The 24517-nt window shown below is 36.8% G+C and overlaps 1 protein-coding gene across 4 annotated transcripts in view; it reads left to right on the plus strand.

Annotated features, from left to right (window-relative positions):
• Positions 1-24517, plus strand: part of ARHGAP10 (Rho GTPase activating protein 10) — a 150171-nt gene that overhangs the window by 47981 nt on the left and 77673 nt on the right. For 3 of the 4 annotated variants that reach the window (XR_010831131.1, XM_066996052.1, XM_013175097.3), the window contains exons 4-10: positions 5772-5843; positions 9047-9148; positions 11602-11712; positions 13632-13736; positions 17972-18101; positions 19751-19857; positions 21482-21576. Coding sequence is in view for 3 of the 4 variants with exons in the window: in XM_066996052.1 (XP_066852153.1) it covers positions 5772-5843; positions 9047-9148; positions 11602-11712; positions 13632-13736; positions 17972-18101; positions 19751-19857; positions 21482-21576 (722 nt within the window). In the remaining variant the exon portion in view is untranslated. Of the gene's footprint in view, positions 1-4099; positions 4356-5771; positions 5844-9046; positions 9149-11601; positions 11713-13631; positions 13737-17971; positions 18102-19750; positions 19858-21481; positions 21577-24517 lie in introns of those variants that run through there. The other variant, XM_066996053.1, reaches the window with a different exon arrangement.

Raw genomic sequence — 24517 nt, forward strand, 5'->3', positions numbered from 1 at the left:
CCAAGAATACCTGTCTGATACTTCTGTTACCAGATGGTTTCCTGCAGAAGCAATGAACCCAGAGGAATGGATGTCACTTCTATTTTCATAGCTTCTGCACGCATGCAGAGACACATAACTACTGATATGCTATGAGATGCCCTTAAAAATCCTTTAGTCTGTAGACTCTAGTCCTTCTCAAACCCAAATTTCTCAAATACCCTTGTTTTTAGTTCCAGTATGTGGCTGAGGGAGGATTTTTTCTTTTTTTTCAAGACTGTAAAGCTACAGGCAAAGCTCTAGACCAGTGAGAAAATCCAGAATATTTTACAAGGTTAAAATGTGCATTTTGCAAACAAACAAAATGGGGAATAGTTTTGGGTGTTGGTTGTGCGATTGTCAGTGCTCCAGTTAAATACAAAACGGGTGCTGAAGAGTGGGTAGAGAGATGCCGCTATGTCTGCAGGGCGTACTGGCAGGAGATCTGGCTGGTGCAACTAACTGGGAGCATATTCTTGTAAGAGGAAATTGTGTTCCCATGGGAAAATAAAGAATGGAGATTAAACCTTTGCAAGGAAGCGATTGAAAATAACATTTGACTTCCTCTGCAGTGGAGCCGTATCTGTGCAGTTACGTAACACAGGCTTTCAGGCATAGAGTTTAATGTTTCCAGAAACTTCATTATCAAATTGAGGCGTGTAGCAGGAGAGATTTTTTTAGAGGGAGAGGCATTTTTTTTATTTCTTCCTCTGCACCCAAATATTGGAGATACCAGAAAGTCACCTTTTGTACTAGGCTGAATGTTGCACTTCCTTAGGAAGAACACAAAGAGCTCTGTATGTCCTTTGTGAGCAGAAATGCAGCTGCAGGTAGTAAAGTTCTTTATTAGAAAGTAAACTTCTTTATTTAGCAGCAGTGTTACCTACTTATTTATTGAATCACTGTTAACTATGTCTTCCTTTCTGCATTCTCTGTTATACTGAGAAGGGCAAAACTTCCTTCCCAGATCTAGTTTCATTGACACTTACACAGTTTCATGAGCTCTGCCCTGCTGGCTGTGGGCCTCCTCCTTTGCTTTGTTGATGGGGAGAGACAATCCTGCCCCTGTCTACAAATAAATCTTCCCAGTCAGTACACTGGGAAACTTTAAACCACGCTGTCTTGCTGTTTGGCATGGGGTCTGCATTCCAGTTCCTTTGATGAGGTTTTGGAAGTCGGTACCCCTGTGTCACTGTGCAGTCTGTAGCAAGGTACATGTTTATGGCTTTTTTTTCCATTGTCAGTAAACCTCTTTTGTATGAGAGGATGCTTGGATTCAGATCGGAGCAAGGTCAGTGCAGGAATTTCTCACCACCAGGGTTTATTGACCAACAATGTTTAACTTCCAGTTCTTTCAGTAAAGGCTGAAGTCTAAGGACATTTTTAGGATGCGTACTGAGAGACCACAGTTGCATTTGTATAATTTGCAAACTGAAATTTGGTTAACTTTGGTTGATCTTGCCTTTGTAACCACAGAGGCCAGACTGAGATTCTGCGACAGCTCTTGTGGGTCGGTGTCCCTTTACAGCCCACGTAAGCAGCCTTCCTCTTCTGCATGACAGCCTGGTTGTGGCTGCAAGGGGAGCGGGAACCTGTTGCTGCTGCGTTTCTCAGACAGACTGCTCTGGAGGGTGAGAAAGCATGCAGAGCTTTGAGCGCTGGTGGATGGTGCTGTCTGGCAGGTTCCAGTGCATGGGAGGAGGTGTTCAGGGAAGCAGTTTCTCCCTAAACAGCCATTCTTCCGCCCTCTCTGAGAAGAGGAAAAAAAAATGACAGGCTAAATGGAGTTGGTTGTGGACTGGCACTGACTGGTGAGTTACCTGTTGGATCTTGTTGACTTGAGTGACTAATTGGCAAGCTGCTGGAAATGTAAATGGACTTGCTAATGGATTTAGTCTGTGTCTTTGTGGACTGCTTGTAGAAAATGTTGGCTTGGGCCTCTTAATCTGCAACCTGTTACAAATTTCTTTTGAAAAATACAGACCTGTAAAAGTCAGGATTATCGCCATTCTGTAAAATGTCTCTGTCTGAGCAGGTGAAGTTTTGTAAGGGCATCTGAAATTAGGAGGTATATCCAAAGCTGAAATCCTGCTTTAAGATACTGTTGGAAATGTTGGCTACAGTGATCTCCTTAAGTGATGTTGGCAATGATGATTTTTTTTTTGCTGCTGTTCCCAGACTTACGTTAAAATTAAGTTAATTCTTTGGCCTGTCAGTAGTTGCAACAAATAGAATAGAAATAGTATAAGCAGTTTCAGATATTTGGTCCAAGGAATGTGTACATATTGCATTAGACATTTCTGAAAGCATTCGTGAAACCTTGATGTTCATAAAGCTGGTTAAGATAGTGTTACTTGGGACATGACCTTTTTATATTGGTCACTTAGGACTTACACAGGCCATAGTTTGCTTGCTGGAATTTAAAATTGGGTATGTATTCCTTTCAGGTAGGTTTGGGTAGCTTAGGGGTATAAGGAACAGAAAAGATTTTTTTGTGTGTGTGTAGAATAAAAAATTAACTCGAGTCATACAAAAGTTGTTGAAAGAGGCAGGAACATGCAGTTTGTTATTAATTAATATTTAATTTGAATTCCTGATATACTTTCTTGAAAGTGATGGATTTTGACGTAAACTCCTTTAAGGGAAGGTTGTGTAATAAATAAATTCAAAGGGTCCTTAGCTTTTTTGCTTATTTCCATGTACTGGGAAAATATTTTTTTATCTACTGATCTGGTATCTAGTTTTTTTTAAAAAGTAGTATATTTTGAGTTCCCAAGTTGTAAATACATGAAGTTAACAATGAATAATAGCATAAAAATGTGTACTTATTTATGAAATGAAAACAACTTTTTCTAGCTCTTTATGATAAGCATTGAATTCTAAATACTGGAAAACACTTCAAATTCCTCCTTATGTAATTTAATATTGTGCATATTGTAACTGAATGTTTTCATGTATATGAGTCAGAAGAACAGATCTGTAAGTCACTATTAAATGTACCAGTCACATCTTGGTTGACAGTTTCTGTACGTACAAACTCTCACACACTCCTTTTGGTGAGGAAGAAATGTTCCTCCTATATTTTTATATGTGGGCCTGGTGTGAAGCTCCATAAGAATGATCAAAGAGCTGCAAAACCCCACTTCACCAAGAAATACTCATCAGCGCTGCTGTTTAACCCACTCAGAGAAAGCAAAGGGGGTGACAAATCATAAATACTGCTAGGGCAGGCAAATTTCTGTTGAAGAGGCATCTGTTACAAGAGTTTGTTTTAAGTTGAGCAAAACGAGAAGCATTTTTTTTTTGAAGGAGAGGAGGCTTGTTTTTCTTTTAATGAAAGAATTACTGGCTTATTTTACCACTGGCAACAGTGGAATCTTTATTTGTTGGCTGTCTTGGAGGGAACATCCCATTCTGATTTAAAGATTATTTTCTGCTTCAAACAAATACCTTCAGTGGTTCCCATGGTTAATGCTGCACAGAAGTGTAGCAGACCAAGTGATTTGTAGCCAGCCCTTCTGGTTTGTGAACCTCAGCCTTTTCTGCCCATGTTTTTTTTTTTTTCTTTCTGCAGCACCAGGTTGCTGGGTTTTTCCTGGACTCAGACTTCATGTTCAGCATACGTCCATTGCCTGTTGACCTTATGTTTCCCTTTCTGTTGTGTAAAAGTTCAAAAAACTAAGAAGCAACTTGTAGTTAGATGCTAATTTTTAAGTTTTTGACTATCTCAGTGCTTAGCTGCTGCCTTTAAGCACTTTCCTTTCTGAAAGCATTCTGTTTGGCTGGTACCTGCCAGCCTGGGCTCAGGCCTCCACAGCCTGCGGCTCTCCTCATCCTCTCCGGGTTCCTCTCTGAGTAGGCCTCACAGGCTTCTCTCTCACTTTGTCAGTAGAGAGGAGACGGCAGAAGCAACTCAAACTTCTTGAAGTTTTCCCAAACTGAAGGATTATTCTGTCAGCCTCTGGAGAGGTTTTCCGCTTGGATTTGTGTGAATCCTTGCAGCCAAGCCAAGAGAGACTCTAAAAGGCCTCAATCCTTGCAGCCAAGCAAAGAGACGCTAAAGGCCTCAGGTGCTGTTGCTTGGGGTTGATCCAGTTATAAATACAAGTTACTGTTTCCATTCAGCCCCTTTCGAATTTCCAGGGAAGTTTTGGGAGCCTCACAAAACTGCATATCCTAAAAATGCCCTGGAGGCCCTGATAACTCCTTGAGTAAATAGGATGTATGTGCACAGTGTGCCGGGTGGAATAGATCCTTCCTGTAACCGCATTTCTCAACTCCTCTTTGGGATGTTTGACTCCTCTGGCTGTCAGTCCTCCTTTTTCTTCTCCCATCAGGTGTGTGCTAAACGGTGCTTTAAGTGTTTCTGACAAAATTAGGAAGTGAATTCCCAGAGAAAGGGTTTGGGCCACAAGATCAAGTGCTCTGAAGTTAGGGAATATCTGAGGATGACTGTGCAATGCTTAGTTTGGCCCAGACTTGCCCAATATTTGAATTTCCAGCTAGATAAATAGGTTAGCGTGCTGTTGAAAATTCAGGGTTGCTCTGGTTACGGTGAATTGGCAAGATGACTCCCATAGTAATCCCTGCGTGGCTCCAGGGCTGGGTGGGAGCAGACAGTGCTATTTGGATTTGTGCTGTGCCAGATCTCTAATATATCCCTCTTCTGTTTTATGATAAGAACTTTTCAGAAGGCCAGATTAGGCATGCAGTGTTTTATCTGAAACCTCTCAAACTTGGAGGGGGGGGGGGGGGAAGACTTCTGCTGTATCTGTGGTGGGCTTCCAGGGAGCTCTGCCTGGACTCCTGGCAGCTCAGCCGTGGGCTGGGGTGGCTGCAGTGCTGGGACTGAACTGCCCTGGGGCTCTGCCTTGGCCCTGGGACCGCAAGGAACCCATCTGCTCCTCTGTACCTGCCATGCTCTCTATACTTGTTCAGTGCTGCTGTTGTGTTCAAGAAATTCCAGCTTCTGCTGAAATTTCAAACATTTTAAAAATTCTAATTCGTGTTCGCACTGAGACCAAACCCAAACTTATAAATAAGCTAGCTTTCAATCTTTAAAATAGCATGTTGTTTTCTTTTTTGTTTCTTACGATAAATGGCCTCATAGCCATATTAAAAAGTGTGGTGATGGATGCTCTGAGACAGATGAAACTTTACCCAGTCAACTAAATTTCTCATTTCTTATCTCTACACCTCTTGATTTTGTAACTTAGGTTAACCTGAAGCTTTCTTAATGTAATTAAATGTAAATATTTAGAAATACCTATTTCGATTCCTAATGGTTTTAACTGTATATTAAAAGCTTATTATTTACTACTCAGTTGTCTATTCTACATCTGTTTCCTGAGTTTTTGCGTTGTTGCAGAAATGTGCGTGTCCTCAAATGAAAATTTTTTCTGTGTGATACATTCTGGTGTTCTGTTATTGAGGCTGCTGACCTGATCTGCAAGACTGGCACAAGTAAAGCAGTTACTGTTTGGCTGCAGCCTGTCAATTTCTGCATTTTTTAATTTGTTTTAGATTTGTTTTAATTTTCCTGACAGTGGATTGAAAGAGAAGATAGAAAATTTAAAACCTTAAATGAACTCAGAGATGGGATTTTTTGAGTTAGGACTCAGTATCCCAACATGCTTTTTTTATAAGCCCCGGAGATTGCTTGTCTTTTTTTTTTTTTTTGATTGATGGTGCTAAAGTGACTTGTCTTTCTGGCAACAGAAGCTTAACCCTTGCTCTTTTTTTTTTTCCTTTAGGCACTCAGTGTTACTGAAACTCTGATCAAACCTTTGGAAAGATTTAGGAAAGAGCAGCTAGGAGCTGTAAAGGTTTGTCCCTCATTTGCCTTTATGATAAGTTTGTTTAATTTCTCTACTTGGATCGCAATGCAATAATGACATGTATTTGGCAGAGGGAAACTGTTGTTTATATTTCATCTGTTCACACTTCTTTTCTACTTTGAGAACTTGCTTCAGAAACAAATGGAAAGTGTGCTTAAGAAGAGAAGAATGTGTCCTTTTCCTTCTTTCCTCCCCCTCCCTTATCTCTTCTGTCTGGAATAAGAGAAATACGGCTAACAGCCTAATGGGTAACTCTGATTCACTTTATTCTTATTTGCAGTTGCACAATCAAAAGCTGAAACACATTAACTACCCAAAGGAGTTCATCTGCATGCTTTTAACCTTATTTTTGCATCCTGTAAAGTGAACATTGCTTTTATTTTACTTGAATAAAATCACTCACTGCTTTAAATATCACTCATTGTTTTAAATAAATCACTCATTGCTCTATGTGAGTGAGGAAAAAATAGCGATGGAAAGGCTTAAGACAGGATCTCATTCAAAGTACTTTTATTTTAGTGAAAGTTGTCAGTAACCTTTCTAACGTTGCCACTACGTTGTTTGTATTTATAAAACTAAGCGTCATGGGTTAAATACAGACTAGCAATTGGGTAAGTATAATGAGGACAATTTTCACCTTGCTGTATCTGTCTACCTTCCTTCTTACTTTTAGAGATTTAAATACTTATTTGAAAAGGGGGAAAAATTACTGCTACTTATCACCATTTTCTGTTCCAAAACTCAATTCATACATTTTTAAACTACCACTCTGCCGATGTTTTATTTTATAATGTCATGACTTCGCCACCAGTGATATCTAATGTCTCAGATAACCTTTCAGTTTCAGGTGAGCTATACGTTTTGACTCCAGCAGGAATGATTAACATGTTCTGAGTTTGATTTCAGTGTTCATGCATGGAAAATACTCTGATAATAAATCATTGCAATTTAGTAGTGCAGTGGTCTCTGGTCTTTTATGGATGTCAGAAGTTCGAACCAACATACAGTAAAAACTGTAATTTAGAGTCGTCGAAGGAAAAAGAATTTGTTCTAAATATAATATATCATCATAGTTATATTTAATGGATTATTTCAGTATTTGTGGTGTTAGAGGACATTACCATTTTTTGGGTGAGAATTGCTATGTTTTAAATTATTTCATGATCTTCACTCGTTTCCTAGTCAGAGTTCTGTCCCTGATGTTTCTAGCATGAAAATTTACATTCACATAGTCTGAATATCACACTTTGTTTGGATGCATGTGTCTTCCCTCGTCTTTCCCTGCAACTGTTTCCATGAAGTTGAAGCTCTTATTGGTAATTTGGCCATTTTGTGGATAGAACTCCCAGTGAATTTAAATACAATGGTCTTGCCTAATTGTAGAACACAGACAGAAAAATACTCTAAAAATATTTAACTCCTTGAATATTTTAACTGAATATTTATTCAGTATAATCAAAGTACTGTCATTGGAAATATAATTTTGCATAGTGCTGAAAACTGTTACGCCCTCTAGTAGCAAAATGTATCTGGAACATTGTATGGGATGAGCCTTAGGAAAAATATATATGTATATATCTACTGTGACAAAAGTTAAATCTGTTGCCTCATATTTTCCTGTATTTTACATCCCTTGTTGATGAAAAGGTCTGAATTAGATTTAAGAAGATAAAGAAAAGAGGGGGAAAGAAGTTAATCTCTGTAGTGCTTGAAGCTGAAAAAACTATTGAATTACTCCTGAGTGAAAGATCTTACTGCTCTCATCCCCAGCTGCATGTGTAAAGTTTCTGATTGTTTCTGATTTTTACCTATTTAGAAGTAAATACCTCTCTTCTTTTCTGGCAGCATTCAAATGTTTATCCGATCAATGGAAATTTTGCTAGTATAAACACACATCTTTTTTTTTCCCCCACTCCTCTTTTTTCCAAACCTTGCTTATGCTAACATGTTATCTCTAATTAATCCCATATGCATATTGTATCATTTCTCAATTGATAAGAAATATTGTGGCTTCTTTTTTAAAGAAAAGATACTAGATACATGACGGAGGAAAAAGTAATATTTTTGCTAAAATCCTTTACTGAAAAGCAGTCATAAACAGCTTAGATCCTCTTTATTGGAATGCCATCTTGAAAATCAAATCCTCCAGAGAACAAATACATGGGTGAATTATTAAAAATGAAAGATTAAGAATAAAAAATGCGTGTAGAGTCTAACCAGCATGCTGAATATAATTGAGCAAAATTCCTAATTTCATTGAACTCATGGTCTGTTTCTGATGAGCAAATCTGTGAGTGCTTTAATAAGGGATTTAATATTTTTTTTCCTTTTTTAAAGCTTTATTTTCAGCCGCAACTCATTATACCGAAAATAGCTTGAAAACTGGTTGGTTAATTCCATCAGTACTGACTTCTGTCTTAACACTGGAACTAAGAAACTAGAAATGAAGAAATGAAAGGGTTGTTTGACGATGTCGTTGTCTTAGATCCAAGAACTCAAATTTCCTAGAAACTTTTTGTGTCTGTCTCTTTTCCAATACATTGCTTTTGATGGTCAGACAAATGGATTAGTACACACAAATGCTATATGTGTGTGCTTGTGAGAGTTGCTCTTTTGCTAGCATGATTTTATGTTCTGTGGAGATTAATTTTTTTGTCATGGGTGCAGCAGCAGTCTAGTAGATGTGGGAATTTAGTACAGAGTTCTTTGATTTTAAAATCAAGGAATCTTAAAGAATATGAAGCTGTATTCACTTTGGTTTGTGGGCTGTGAACCTGGTGGAACCTACTCAAATGATCTTTTCATTCTTCTACCTAATCAGTTATAGAAAGTTCTTTTTTTAGTGAAACTGATGTCTCCTGTGAAGTCCTCTATTCAAAAAAACAGGAAGATGTGGATGAGATGTGGATGATCCCTGAAAATAATGAAAAACGCAATAAATAGAAAAGTTTTTTTCTAATAATTTTTGTAAGCGTTCACTTGTGTGATAAATTTCACCATAATGATGTAAAGGAATTTCAATTTAAGTTAGCCTTCAATTTTTTTAAAGAATTGGTTGGAAACATTTTTCTTAGTTAATGGAGCGTGATATTTTGTTTTTCTTTGGTTAAGTAGAACTTTAAAAGAATAAAGAAAGGGGCTTTTCTTACATTTTTATTTATAAATGAATGTTAATTTGTTCCGGTGTATAGGAAGAAAAGAAGAAGTTTGATAAAGAGACAGAGAAGAACTACAGTTTGTTAGAAAAACATTTAAATTTATCAGCTAAGAAGAAAGAGCTACAATTACAAGAGGTATCGTTGCTGTTCTTCTTCCTTCAAATTACAGGATTTTGAGCAGATAAATGTGTTTTATGCAAAAGAAGCATTCACAGAGGTAAACAAAAATTTCTGTCAACTAGAAAGGTTGTTGAGAAAGTTGGTATTTGCTGAACTTGATTTTGTACCCTTACTGTTCTCTGATTCAAGAGTTTTCCTTGAAACATATATGAAACACTGAATGTCATGTTCTTTATATAGTTAGGAGAATATTGAAGTGCAAATTTATTGTGAAAAACAATTTTGAGGATCCACTTTTTTTTTCAAGTAATGCTACAGAAAAGTTGTTGACAATTTATAACTTTAAAACAGATCTGTTTTCCCTGGCACTCCTTCTCTCCGTGTGGGTTCATTATCATCATCCCTACTTATAATAGCTTTTATTTCTGGAGCAACAGCAAATAATAAGCAAGAAAAGAGCAGAGAGATCTTGCAGAGACTTGCTGTAGGCAGAAGGATTTTGTTTGAGAAATAAAATTGTGCCAGAATTATTATTGATGCTTAATCTATGAATGCTTTGTATCATTAAAATCCTAAGAGTAGGAAAACTTTTCTTGTACAAACTTGGGAAATAGTTGTATATGTTTGCATGGGAGCTTCCTTATTTCACATTATGTTTGGCTAGTTGTGTCAATTCCTATCTGGAGTAAATAAAGGTTGTGGATATAAATTTGACAAAAAAAAAAAAGATGAAAACCATGTCATAGTGTAGTGTGTCTTACAGCACCATACATAGCCTTTGACTCTGTTAATGGAGGGATATTCCTGAAATTTCACTGAGGCATGGTCTGCATCTTATTTCTATATTTCTCTGTGAGCACATGAAGTATGGTGCAACAGTGAGCAAGTTTGCTGGGTGCACAGGAAGATTCATGCCTCAAAAAATAAAAAACAACAAGGGCAGATGTTGTAATTTATTTACAGGGGAACTGAAAGGAATTGATAAAAAAAAAGCTGTATTGAGTATTATATTCTTGGGGGGTGGGGACAGACACTCAAAACAATAAACAACCAAAAAAAGAGAGAAGCAGGCTTATTATTAGACTTTGGTAAGACTGCTCTATATATGCCACTGATTAGCTAAGCATCCTAGCAAACCTGCTGCATTTTTCTATGTCTGTACTTCACTGCACGTGTATATCATTATAAGCTTTGCTAGCAACTCTAACAGTTCCTATATTGCATGGTTTACAGGATGCATCAAAATGGCCTGACTTTTTGAAACATTTCTACTTAATGATGTGCGTATCAGTGCTTTCTTTTTTTTAATGGCATTTGTTGTTATGCCTCTTTAGCCACTGACAGATTTTGAGCACTGAGCAGCAAAGCAAAGCACGTCTTAGGGCAAAAGTGTCCTAAAGCTTATTTGAATTATCCTCTTAAAGCATAGTGGTCAGTGTTCTGTCTGAAGGATATAATCTCGCTATTTGTGAGAGTATGGTAGTAAGTCTAGTCCTTCACTTAGCTTTTTCTCTATTTCCTTCTGTAGTTTAGCACAGAAGCTTTAATGGAACTTATAACAGTGTTTTGGTATTATCCCATGGGCAAAGACTAAGTGTTAACCCCTTAAAGGATCCCTCTATGCCCTTCTTTTAATGCATTTGAATGAAAGTCTCCATTACCCAGTTCTTGAGGTTTCATAGTTTAATGAGGGAACGCATAGCACAAAAAGTAACTTAAAGAACTAATTCATATATGCTAGAAAGTTAAATATTTATGTAAGAATGAATGGCAGCTGAAATATAACTGATCAGGATCTATATGATATTGGCATTTTACCAAAGCTGAGTTAAAAATTAGCTGCAGCTAATAAGGCTGCATTTTTAAATATTTGATGATCTGTGGAAACTTGTGAAATGTCTGCCAATAAAAGAACACTTTTTTTTTTTCCTTCTTGGCTGTTCTTGTCAATCAGAGTGAGCAAAGGTGTGAGACAGGTATAATAGCATTCTGGCTATATGTAGCAGTCATTTGGGGTATAGAGGAAAGCTTACAATACCAGTGAAGTGCTTTTCAGCAATAACTTTTTCTTTCTCAACTGGAGAGTTGATTTCCCTTTTTTCTGATGGAAGATGCTGTTAGACCTGTCTCTATGGCAAGCACCTTTTCAGCATTATTATTGCTCAAGTACTTCCTATGATTTATTTGGCTTGGATTCCATTGAAAAGAGGTTGGAAGAACTGTTATCGGAATGTTTCTAAAAACTTAACCTCATAAATCAAAACAAGAATCAAAACAACATACACTATCTAGTAAAAGGGAATTGTTGCTTCCCTTTGAAAGTAAATGAATGAGCTCTGTAGTAAAGGAACAGATCCTGGTCTGGAACAAGTTAAGTTATCACTTGCCACTTGTATGCAATACTTGTATCAGTTTGAAGCTGTCTGCAAAATGTCTTTGAAACTTCATTAGCTATATTCTGTTTGTAGGCAGATAGCCAAGTGGAGCAGAATAGAAAACACTTCTATGAGCTGTCCCTCGAATATGTATGCAAGTTGCAAGAGATTCAGGAGCGGAAGAAGTTTGAATGTGTGGAACCTGTAAGTACCAGTGAATTCAGTCTACCCTGTTTACTCATAATGGATGGAGAAAGCATGCAGTTCGACAAAGGCCAAGGAGATGTTTTCTGAGAAGTTGTATGCAATTGTGTGACTTAACAGAATTGAAAGCAGTCTTGCTACATGTGTGCAAATTCTTAATACAGACACACTTAACCAAGCAGCTCAAACCTTATTTTAATTATCACAATTGATTTAGATCCATTGACATTGATTTTCAGAAACTGTGAAATCTTGTGCAGTATTGAAAAAAAAACAACACCTTAATTTATGGTGTAAGTTAGAATAGAGGATTCAAAAGAATGATGATAGGGTCGATCTTCTTTTTGCATTTTTAAAAAAATATTTTTTAACACTGAAATGTTATTCTTGACTCATGTAAAGATTTTTTTTCAAGTTGAAGGTTTCACTTAGAGGCCTGTTAATTTATACCTACGCTTCTACACTAAAAGGGTGCTTCTGACTAAAAAGCTCAGTATCAGGTAGTCTGTAATGTTTGATTTCAAATGGAGTTCAATCTATGCACAAATCAAGGGGTTCCACTGGAGTTCAGTGAAAATCATACATGTGCTGACAAGACTTACCTGAGCCTCTGAGAAGAGTTACTAAAAATTTCCTGAAATGTGAATTAGCTTTGTAAGATAAATGCAGCTTTATAAAGTACCAAGAGAACAATAAGTGTAATACATAGATAAAGGGAGGATGGATTGTAGAAGTGATTTCCATTCACTTGCATTATGTGTTTTTTGGTCAAGTCTCTCCATTTATTCTGATAAAATTATTTTAAAACAATAATAAAAAGTCCCAAATGACCTAATCAAAGTAACTGCTCATTATGGAATTAATGAGAGCTATAGATTTTAATATATCTTATTTCTATATGAAAAACTGTTGAAATAAAATCCTTAAGAGGGAATAAATTGCTTTAAATATTTTAACATTGTTCAAGGAATGGTAAAATTTCCTTTTCAATTCATTTTTTGTTTTCAACCACTTAATTTCACTTTTCAGAAAACTCTCTGGATGGGGTTAAACTTATCAATGTGTATTATATCAATGTGGTTATTCAATGTGTATTTGAAATTTTCACTAGTAAACTGAGATTTAGTTCCGGATTCTTATCACTGTTTCCCTACTTAATGCTTTAAAAACAAACAAGAAACCAACCATGCATTTGTGAAAATGATTTATTTGTATGCGACTTAAGACTTCATTAAATACATTCTTTGATTTGTTCTCTATAATAAAGAGAGTTGTTGTCTGTGTCACTCAGTTCTTTCCAACTACCTGAACTAAACAGGAGAGATAGGCACTGCTGCACCCTCATGCAGCTTGTAATACAGAATGCAGTCATTCTTTTCTTAAAGTAAAACACTGAAGTCAGAAACTACAATACAATCACGTTATGGTTCTAACAGAGTGTCAGGTCTGGGTGCAATGATGAGTAAAGCTGCTGCACGGAGACCTTCTTTCACCCAAACCCATTAATTCTGCTATGAAAGTCATCTCAATGTGGTCATTAGAAGGGAGCGAAATAGTAACTAAAAGACAAAGATATTTATCACCTTGTACACAAATTTATTCCAGACATCAATTGTATCAGAGCAGCTGATGGAAAACATGACATAGGGAAGACTGGGAGATAGTAATATATGTTGCTTACAGTCAAATTTAAAATGGAGATCAGTTGTGAAATTCCAGGGATAGGACCACCCAAGAATTCATGTATACATAGCAGAACATTTAGATCCAAATAGGTATTCAGAACTTGTGGACACTGCTGGAACTATGTTTAAAAAAAAGTAATTGTAGTCTTTTACAGAAAGATCAGAGATGACATGCAGCAATCATTTGAGTAAATGTAGTTTTACATTCTGATAAGTCTTTTGTTTGTATTTCAGGTGCTATCATTTTTTCAGGGTTTGTTCACTTTCTATCATCAGGGATATGAACTTGCTAAAGACTTCAGTCATTACAAAATGGCCCTGCAGATAAATATACAAAATGTAAGTTGTGATTGACATTTATGCCTCTTGAAAGACTTTTTGCCAGAAAATATTTGTATTACCAAAACTTTCCTCATCGTGTTAGTCCATTGCTTGTGAACTTCGAGGACATAGTGCCATCTTCTGGCTAACCAAGCACATCTCTAAACAAATCACTGCTGCTTCCCGTGAGTTCTCATTTCGTGGTTTGTAATACACTTCTCAAAAACAGCTACATCCCTGTTGATTTGTGGTGCAGAACTGTATAAGGAGACTATTGGTGTTAGCTCAGGATTGAGAGTGCAGCAGGCAATGTGACAGTTTGAAGGGTTGAAGCAATGGGATTGGCAGAATCAGTAGTCAATTGTCTGTTTTCTTCAATGAGATTTGTTAAAGAATAAAACTTGCTCAAAATGAACACTGCTGTGCCAAAGGCCTTTTGATAGCAAATAAATCATGTACCTTGCTGCAAACAAGCAATTCATGATAGCGCATATGTTTTGTTAATCTCCAAGGGCACCTGGAATTAAGACACTTCCAGGAGGCTGCAGACTAATTTTAGAAATGGCTTAACTAGCCGATAGCAGGGAGACAGAAAAGTAAAAGAGAAGACTGAGGTTATTGTAATACACAGCAACATGATTCATGTGTCACAATACCATTCTTGTCATTTTCTTTCCATACATCTAAGCCTTCATGTTTTCTTAGAGTTGTTGTTTGGTTGGGGTAGGGGAACTAAATAGTAGTAACTTCATAAACAGAAGTCAGATTTCCTGGGAGAAATTTCAGGACAAACTTGCTGCTTCTGTATGCTTCACTTAATGGAATAAGGAATAGCACACAATGGCAAGTGGTAGAGGGGAGCTGGTTCAAGACAAGCAAGAAGTAGAATGTGAGGGAAGCTATGATACAGTATTGAAGAGCTGGATTTCAGATTGTAGATGGAAAAGAGCCAGAGACGTAGTCTGAAAAAGTGATGAACAGAAAGAAAGCTAATCTCAACAGATGCATTTTCAATCAACCGCATGGTATTGCAGTGTGCCCTAGGAAATCCAGAAAAGATTGAACATCACAGCTAAAGTTTTATGAATAGATAGAAAGAACAACCTGGATTTCAAAACACAATATAGAGAAAGAAGGTAAGGCTTAACAACCCTCTGCAGTAAGAGGAGAATGAAAAGATGAGTTTGCAAAGATCATGAGGACATGCAGCATTCCCTGCTGTATTGAAGATAAAGAAAACATTACAAAGGAAAAATGAACCAGGTCTTGGCTGTCATACAGCTGAGCTGCTAGCAGGACAGCGGATTGACATGTTAGAAATACAAGGGTACAGGATTCAGTACAGAGAGCCTAGCTGTGTATGAACAGTGATTTGAGACTTCTCAGCATAGCTGTAGTAATTTCATTCAAGGGGGTGACCACAAATAATTGCGCTCTAATCTGTGGAAGTAAAGCTGATGAGTACACTTTGATTCTTTTTCTGTACTAGAAAGTTTGCCGCTGAAATTTCCTCACTTGTCTATGTTTTTGGAAGCAACTGGGTGGGGTGAGAGTTCAGAGTAGCAGTTTCTTTCACGTAGATATAAAGTACTTTGTATCTCAAATGTAAGATCTAAGTTTTAGGCTTTCATCTGTGTTCTACCGTTTCCTGAGAAACCAAATTATTGATCATGCATTAATGCTGTGGAAGTTTAGGAAAGCTTCTAAAAACAGGTCTCTACCTAGCTTACTGTCCTAAGAGAAAGACCCCCTATATATATTGTTCCATGAAAGTTCAAGTGGACCTGTAACAACCATTCCCCAAACCTTTCAGCTTCACAGGATCCTGTTCCTTCTTTTCTGTAATAGTTTGGAGCTGCATACATCTGTATGTAGTATAAGGATGTCCACGGTGTTCATCTTGACAGACACATTTTACATGTGTCTTTGCTCTCTGGTCTGCTGCAGTTCATATCTTCCCATCCTCTTAGCCTTTCTTTTCATTCAGGTCATCTTTACTTTAAGAATTACACTGTTGATTTTCTCTCCATACCATACCCCAGACCCCGCCTTCCCAAAAAAGGAGGAAAGAAAAAGAGAAAACCCAGATTTTATCCCAAGCTCCAATAAGTCAATTCTTCCAACAAATAATCTTACTCTCTTGTGGTAGTTTTGCATGTCTAACTCTATTCCCTGTGCTCCCTCAACCCTTGCTTGCTAAGTGCAACTGGGGCTTTTCTCTTGTTATCTCAGTTCTGTGCCCAGCCCCATGCATGGATCATTGCAGCCTTGATGATTTCTCTCCTGACCTGCAAACAAACTGTGGCTTCCTAGGGAAGAGGAGGACATAGCTTTGCTGATGGAGCAGCTCTAATATTCTCCTGGTTAAACTCAGCTTTGTCACGATACAAAGGAAGATAGGAAGATGGTGTTGAAACAGCATCCCTTTCCTGTCAGTAGCGGGTTGCCCTACATGTAGGTGTGAAACCACCACTATCTGTGCTGTCTGTGGTCTGACTCACATCTGTAATTCAGTGCTCTTAAGTGAGTTCAGTGCTCTCTGTGTGACTCTTGGGCAGGAGGAAGCTTTGAAAGAGAGATTAGATGGAGGAAAGGGGTGTAGAGAGAAGCACCAGCTGGAATTTTTTTTTGAGCCTTCAGGAGCCTGTGGCATTTCTTCCCACTGTTCTCAGGGTGCATGTCGCACACATGGATTTGTGATCACTGCACAGCTAACACAGAAAAAGGTCCTAGCAGAATCCTCTAGGAGCAATCAGTGCTCAGCCAGTAAGATATAGATATGAACAGTTTGTCACAATCAGCTTTTGCCTTTGCCTTGGGTAGAGAGCGTAGTTTTTATTGCATCTGTTCTGGGGAATTATGAAAAAGAACTCTGAAAATTGTTTGGAGCCTTGGAAATTAATTTGTGTGGGTCTGACTCATAAATTTGTGAGCAGATGTGACCTGAGACTGAGACTATGGATGTGGGGTGGGTTCAGACCAGTTGTTTTGCCTGCAGGTAAGAAGGCAGTTGTTTCTAGACATCACTAAAAAGAGTATCTTTAGCTTTTGCCTCTAAAACATATGGGTATGTGTGGCTGCTCTGATCAGCTCGCATGGACTCTGTTTGTGCCCATCAGTAAACTCCTTCCAAGCATAAATCTAGAATTTGCACGTACAGATGACCAGCCAGGCACGTACTGTTAGCTGTCTAGGTACAAGAATGGATACCTGTTTATATTTCTGATGTATTTGTCTGTGTGTGTGCAACTGCATGCTTTTCATGAAAAGTCGAAGTAAGGCATCATTTTCAAAAGCTGATCCATTTTCAGCAAAATAAAGGTGCTTTCAAAAAGCAACAAGGCATATAAGCATGCGTCTGGAAGTACGTGCTTTCCTCAAAATGCACGTAACCAACTGGGCAAAATACCTTCTTGAGTATATGTTTTCAGTTTGTGCAATTTGGATAAGTGGGTATGTGGAAAAAACTATTACCGTGCCTGTTTTGGTATTTGCTCATTGGCCAGTTGTCAGTGGTTTTCAGACTGAACTGAAGATTTTCTTGTGTCAGGTGTGAGCTACTCTGTTATTTTGTTTAGTTCTATTGTATACTTTATGGATGGTGTGGTTGCTTTCTGCCTTTTTTTTTTAAACTAGTATTTTAATAAATATTTCTCTTGCTACTGCTTAAAATTTTAAAGTGAGTGGCACCCAGCAATAATAATCATCTGGACATTGATTTTTTTTTTCTTTAAATGCATGCATATTTGTTTTGCATGATTCAGCCTTTGCATGACCAAAACATTTGGTATGTGAATGGTCTCAATGTATATAAATTGTTGGTGACCTTCTTGTCACGTTTTTCTCAATAACCACAGAGAATCCTTTCCTTCCTGATAACAAGTAAGGATCTCATGAATTGAGCCAACATTTGCAGTAATATTTTGCTTAGGAAACTTCAATTTTTAAATCCAAAGTCATTCAGTATTTCAATTCTTTCTGAACAGGTCAACGCGTTGTTTTAGAAATCTACTCTGGCTGTTCTTATGTGCTTTCCAGTTACAACAATTAATGTCTAAAAGACGCTTTAATTTTGTGTGTTATCAGAAAATTTGAAGGTAAACGTGTATGGAAATTGTGCACTGATCATCCTAAAATGGCCTTCTATCATTTTCTCATTTTATAAATAATAGTTACTATAACTGCTATCTGCCATAAAGAGTAAGTTTTTCTTCTGCTCCCTTTACTAGTGGGTTTTTGCCATCTTGTTTTAGACGCGAAATCGTTTTGAAGGAACAAGGTCAGAGGTAGAGGAGCTCATGAACAAGATCAGAAGAAATCCTCAGGAACATAAAAGAGCAAATCACTTCACAATGGAAGGCTATCTCTACGTACAGGAAAAAAGTAAGATATATTTTTGTATTCCTATAGTGCACATAATGCGCATGCAGGCAAGGCTTATTTCTACAGATAGCATGAAGACAACTTACAGCTTGTTAAACAGTCATCTGAATAAACGTTCCGAGTCTGTAATGGCAGTGTTACTTTAGGTGATAAAATAAATGTGGTAAAAGCATGACAGTTTTAAGCAAGGATTGACTGAATTCAAGTAAGTTTTATTTGATTTTATTTTTAATGCCTTAGTAATGACCTCCCCTAGAGTTGTCAGACGTTTGTTGTCAGACAGCAACAACATGAGTTGTCAAATTAGTCTCTGAAAATCAGGCCTTATCAGTTTAGTATGATGAAATTGACTGTCATTTCCTTGGTTCAGTAATATGCTTTCATCACCTGGTTGTAATCATAGGGCTAAATAAACCAGGTTATATGCTAGGTAGCTAGTGTTGAAAATCTTCCTGTGAAGATGTCACACATCATGTCAGTACTTCGAACAATTAAAAATTCTTCTCACTGTAGTAAAAAGGCCAAATAAGATGCAGAACTCTTACTTCTCAAGAAATAACTATAAAATCTGTTTGTTTGTTGTTTAAAACATTTTGTGTAAGCCATGTTTGTTGGATATGCGTTGTTATAGAAAGTTTGTTAGCTTATTTTGGGGAGAGATTTTACTTTTATGCTGTTTAATCGTATTGTTTAGGTAAGGACTTCTGTAAGACATCTCACAAATAGAAGACTACAACATTTTTGGTGGAATCATTAGTATTACAGTGTTAGAAATGAGATTTTAAACAACTAGTAGTAAAAATAAGAAAAACAGATACGGTACAAGATCATTTCACTGGCTTTAGTCATCATGAGCTTTAGAATGAGCTGGAAGGATTCTGAAGAGGTGGGTATGTCTGAAACTGAGTTGGGGAGGAGCAGGGCAGTGAGACCTTCTAGTTTCAGGATCAGTGAAATCCGCTGTCAGCTTAAGTGAGTCATGAAGATTTTCCCTGATGCTTCAGGGCAGAACACATCAATAGAGGATTCCTTTGCAGGCCTCTTTAATTTTTATTTTTTTAAGTAAATTAATAGAAGTGAGGAGATAACGGAGGGTCAGAATCCAAGTTTTAATATTCAACATTATGGTACACATTATAGTGTATGCAGTAGGCGGCTGATCTTTGTATCCAATGTAGGGTGTGTACTGTTGAATAGTTAGGAGTGAGTTTTGATGTCAGAAAATGTAGTCAGACCATAATCAGTAGATAATGTGGTGCTTATAACATAGGTGCATTAATCTGCAGTTATTTAGCTTCAAGTTATCAAATGTGAAACTAGATTTCCATGTTCTGCTTTTCAGTTTCCTAGGGATATTTATTTTCTTGGGAAAAAATGGTTTTGTTTGTATCTGAGGTAAAGATATATAGTGATAATTCTTTCCATTGGTCATTATGCGTAAATATGTAATATAACATATATCAATTTTTAGAATAGTAATTACCACTTAGCATTTGCATTACTTTGTATAATGCTCTTAGTTCATTACTTTGTTTTAAACACTTCATTCTTAGGAGTTAAATAGGACTTCTAAGTAACATTTTGGATAGTAAGAGGAGGAAACACAAATTGGAAATAGTAGATAATACTTAGTGCTTCCATTTATGTAGGGCCTGCTCCGTTTGGTTCCAGTTGGGTGAAGCACTATTGCACATACAGGAAAGAGACAAAGAAGTTCACCATGATCCCATTTGAACACAGATCAGGAGGGAAAGCTGTAAGTATATTTTTGTATTCTACTCTTATCAAGATGAGTGGATGTGTCAGATAAGATGTGTCTTTTCCCTCTCCACCTCCCTGCCCCTCTTTGTCTTCTTTCTTCATGCAATTCAGTTTGCCATTTAAGGGTATGAACATAAAGTAATGGAATGGCTTAATAGATAAGCTTTCTGCAGACTTTTCAATTGCTTGCTTTTAGAAGACCAGACAACATGACACAGTTAACATGCACTGCTTTATCTGTGAAGTATTTAACTTGTTAAAGTATAAATTAAGAAAATACAATAGATTTAAAAAATTCTTTCTTACGCTCTCTAGTCAGATTTTTCTTTCGTAGATGTAAGTACTAGAAGAGGGCCTGGAAATTATATTCCTGTTAAATAGGAATATACTGACAACTGAATGTAATTTCAGGTATCTTTGATAGCATCTGAAATATTCAAGACCCAAGACTCTGTTGATCTTTGAATGGCTTTTATTTGTATTGAAATAGTTGGGAGTTAAAGGCACTCAGCGCCTTCAGAGACGAAGCATTATATTAATGTATTAATATGTATGAAATGCATTTTGTTGCAAGGAAAAAAGATATGTGAAGATTGAAAATAATGCTCAAGTCAGTGTTCCTATAAATGTAGCACCCTGCCCTATCTTCAGATTTGGATAGAAGTCACATTGTTCGAATTTTATCTAGGTGTTATATCCCATTAGTGGAAGATGGCTTTCATAATTTGAGGGCTGTGTATATTTACAAATATATTGAATTGGGAATAATCTTTCAAAAGCACCAGAATACCTGCTGTACTGAAAATGGGTGGTAGTTGGCTTCCTTAATCATATCAATATTTTATGATTTTTTTTAATCCCAATTTACTCTAACTGTAGTAAGCAATGTTAGTTAATAAAGTATGTGTGTAAGTGTTTGGCCTTCTAAAACACTTAGGAAGCCCTTTTTGCTGTATTAAAAGATATCAGTGCAATTATTCCTTCATTTACCTCCTGCCTCTGGAGATGCTGAATAAGACAAAAATAATTAAAATGTACAATTAATCCTAATTAAAACTGATACAACTGATGTGGCATTCACAGAAGAATTTATTTGTTTCATTTCTCAATTCTTAAGGGTAAAATACAATCCTAGTGTTGGTTGGTCTTGAAGAAAGGACTGGGTCTGTAAGGCAGATTCCAGAGAGTAAAGAACACTTTGTTCTAGTTCCTATAACAGTAGCCTTTAATATGGAGATTGCTGTGTCTGGCATACAAGAGGAGAATGAAAGTCTCTTACACTCAATGTGTGCTTATATTGTTACATGCAAAACTTTTCTAACAAAATGTTTTTGTTAGTTTAAATTGCTGTGATCCTGTGTCACATTGTAAAGTGCCAGCTAAAATCAACGTTATATTTTTTCGTTTATGTCCCCTAAATGGCCATGGAATTTATGCACTGTTGTGTAGTGACCTGAATGGCAACCCTGAGTGCATTTTTTTGCAAGTATCAGTTTTCAGTAAAGCTTTTGTCATTATTTTAATGTAAATTCATCATACTTTTTTTTTTTTTTGGTATTCCTGACTTACTGAAGCTTTCAATGACTGGCATAAAGCATATAAAAACTTTCTTTTCATAGGGTGATGAGGAACTCTTCATCCTTACGTATTGTACCAAAAGAAATATAGATACCATTGACAGGAGATTCTGTTTTGACTTAGAAGCTTCAGACAGGTAAGCTTATGAAACACACTAGAAAGGACTGTTGGCTTTTTTCTTTCTTTTTTTTTTTTTTTAAAATGATCATTCAAGCTTCCAGTGGGAAATAGTTACTGGAGGAGCTTGCAAGCCACTGTCGTAGCTTACTGCATTTTACCTCAGCTGTCTGTAGCAGAAGCAGTGAGGATCGAACCTGAAACGTAGACATTGTCCGAGGTATCACATAAAAGAAAAGCATAGAAAAAAATAGATAAACTGTTGTTAATTACTGTTGTTGTAGTGAATTAATGTGGCTTAACTTAAAGCACACATAGCTGTAGTGAAAAACTATGATCACAGTGGATGATTCATACAGTCTTGACCATATTGTATCACAAGCCTGCTTTCCAAAAGTGTCATGTTGCTGATGGTTTATGCTGGATTCTCAGACTGGAAATAAAATCATTTGGATTTTGAAGCTTTTTGTGGCTGGTTTAGTAATGTAATGCATTTTGAATGTTGTTGCTGTTGCCTTTTTGAAACACTGCCATTCTGTTGCTTTATTTCAAAAGAGAAGAATTGCTTATTTATAAATTTTGCTAAAAGGATCTTAAAATATGATGAATATTGCTTTTCCATCAGCATTGTAGTCTTCCTTCATTTATGAAGGTGAGAGAATCCAACCTAATAAGGCACTGCAGTTAAATAGCATTGTGGTAAGGCCATGTTCTTTTGGTGTGTTAAATGCTAGATATAAGTTGATGAAGTCTTGCTGAGTTTGCATTCACCCCTTTTGAGCTGTTTTTACCCAACACATTTCCTTATAGCAATTAGTTGCATTCTATTTTATGATGTAATGGATCTTCAGGTTTACTTCTTTTTTTCCCCATCAAATTCGTAACGCCACTCACTTAAAATGTGTTGTGGTCAATGTTGCCAGGCCCTTCTGTCCTGTGGTGGCTGTGCTGCAGATCTGTCTGTGATAATGCTCACAGGCACATGCCCAGTCTTCGGTCAGATGCTGTGCTTAGCTGGTGAGGCCAGTCAGGCCAGCTTGCCTAAGGCATGCCTGTTTCTGTAGCAAACAATGGGTGAAGGAATGCAAAACTACCACTGCATCTGAAAACTTTCAGCATATGTGGGAGATAACAAGGTACCATTTACAGCTCTGTTTTTGTTTAGAGCAGGGGTCTGAACTTGCAGTTGTGATTTGATGGCGATGTGGTTTAACTGTTCCAACACTGTCCCGATGTTAGGAAATGGAGTAGAGATTTAAGCCCTTGACATAACTCCTCTTGGGTCAGTGTACTGATCAGTATGGAAACCAGATTCCAAATTGAGTCTGATAGTCACTGGAAAAGTACCACAAGAAATGTCAGTTGATCCCCCTCAGTATGTCCCCTCTAGAGTTCTGGTATCTGGAGTCGAACAGAGATGGATGGATAGCAGTGCTTCCTTGATCCCGCAAAACAATTTTTCATTCTGTTCTCGTAAAAGTGGGAAAAATACAATCCATCTTTCTGTCTAGATATAATAGACACAAGTAGTCCACTGTGACCTTGATATCACACATTTTTCTTTTAATAATATATGTGTGTAATACTGAGATGTTCCCATGGAGATTAGTTCCATGCTGCAGGCCATTAGCTCGTTTCCTTGGTATCAGTTCAGGACACACTTATCCCTCAGCTTGTCCAAGTTATAAAGTAATGTATAGATTGACGGCTGGCCACGGGGTTTTCTTTGTTCCTGTGCTTTGGAAGGAGGGAAGACAGGATAATTTTAGGAAGAACTTTTCAGTAGCAAATGTTCAGCCTTTTAACTGACGAGCATAGTTTGCTTGGATCTGCTAGCTGAATGTTTACAGATTTTTCTTTTTAAAAGAAAGCCAAAATTATTTTTTCCTTCTAAATGAGCAAATGTAGAGAAGTTTAAATCTTAGAAAACAGACAGCAGGGGTCTCCTGTGTAATGATGATAAAGAAAGAGCATTATACTAATACAGGAAAAGAAAGAGAAAAGGCTTTGTCTCTTTTGACTTTAATTTGATGACAAATAACATTTTGTGAAGCATATACTGAGTTTAATGTATTGCCTCAAGGTGATAATCTTTGATATCGTGATGGTTAAAATTTTACTGAAAAGAAAGTATACAAGAGTTATGAGAGTAACTTTGATAAAATTTTGATAATTTTTTTGGCAATGAGAAAATGAACTAGAAACGTCTCTGGTTGTAAACATATAAACTGTGTAGACTGTTACAGTTTTGAAGTAAAAGTGGAATTTGTTCTGTTTTTCTCTATGCTATGATTTTTGAAATCATTTCTCCCTACAGGTATTTCCCTATTTTGCTACTGGAAGATAGGTTTAATCTGAAAAAGAGAGGGAGAGAGAGAATGTAGAGAATGTTATGAATTAATTCTATATTTCTATCTGTCTCTATGTAATGAGATTTACATATTTGCCCAAAATATTGGCAGGCTGAATGTAATGATTTTTCTAAATTTGCAGAAAAAATAATTACCCAAACAACCTATTCTGCTTTTAACTCTCCTTGCTTTGTACATTATGTTGAACCACACAATTGCTCCTTTTCTTTTCCTATTATATAAACACAAAGTAGATTTTTGTTAATCTCTGTTCAATAATCCCTATGTCCCATGGTTGTCCATGTTGCTTGTTAGGAAAGTTATAACACTAGAGTTTTGTGAGGACATGCTGCATTAAGACTTGATTATTTTGATAAAATAATTACTGGAAAACTATAGTCAGTTAGTGCTTTAAAGTTAGTGCTTTAAAGTTGAATTTGTTACTTTTTTCTCCCTGTGTAATAGCACACCAACACAAGAGCAAGTCTGTTTAGAATTCAGAAAGCTCAGTAACTCTCAGCAAGCGTTAGAATCAGCAAGCTATCAACAATGAACTGTTTTAAATAAATAGTTTGGAGATTACATTCACTTTCCTTTTTCCTTTCTATC

The sequence above is a fragment of the Anser cygnoides genome, chromosome 4 (assembly GCF_040182565.1).
Source record: "Anser cygnoides isolate HZ-2024a breed goose chromosome 4, Taihu_goose_T2T_genome, whole genome shotgun sequence".
Classification (NCBI taxonomy): domain Eukaryota; kingdom Metazoa; phylum Chordata; class Aves; order Anseriformes; family Anatidae; genus Anser; species Anser cygnoides.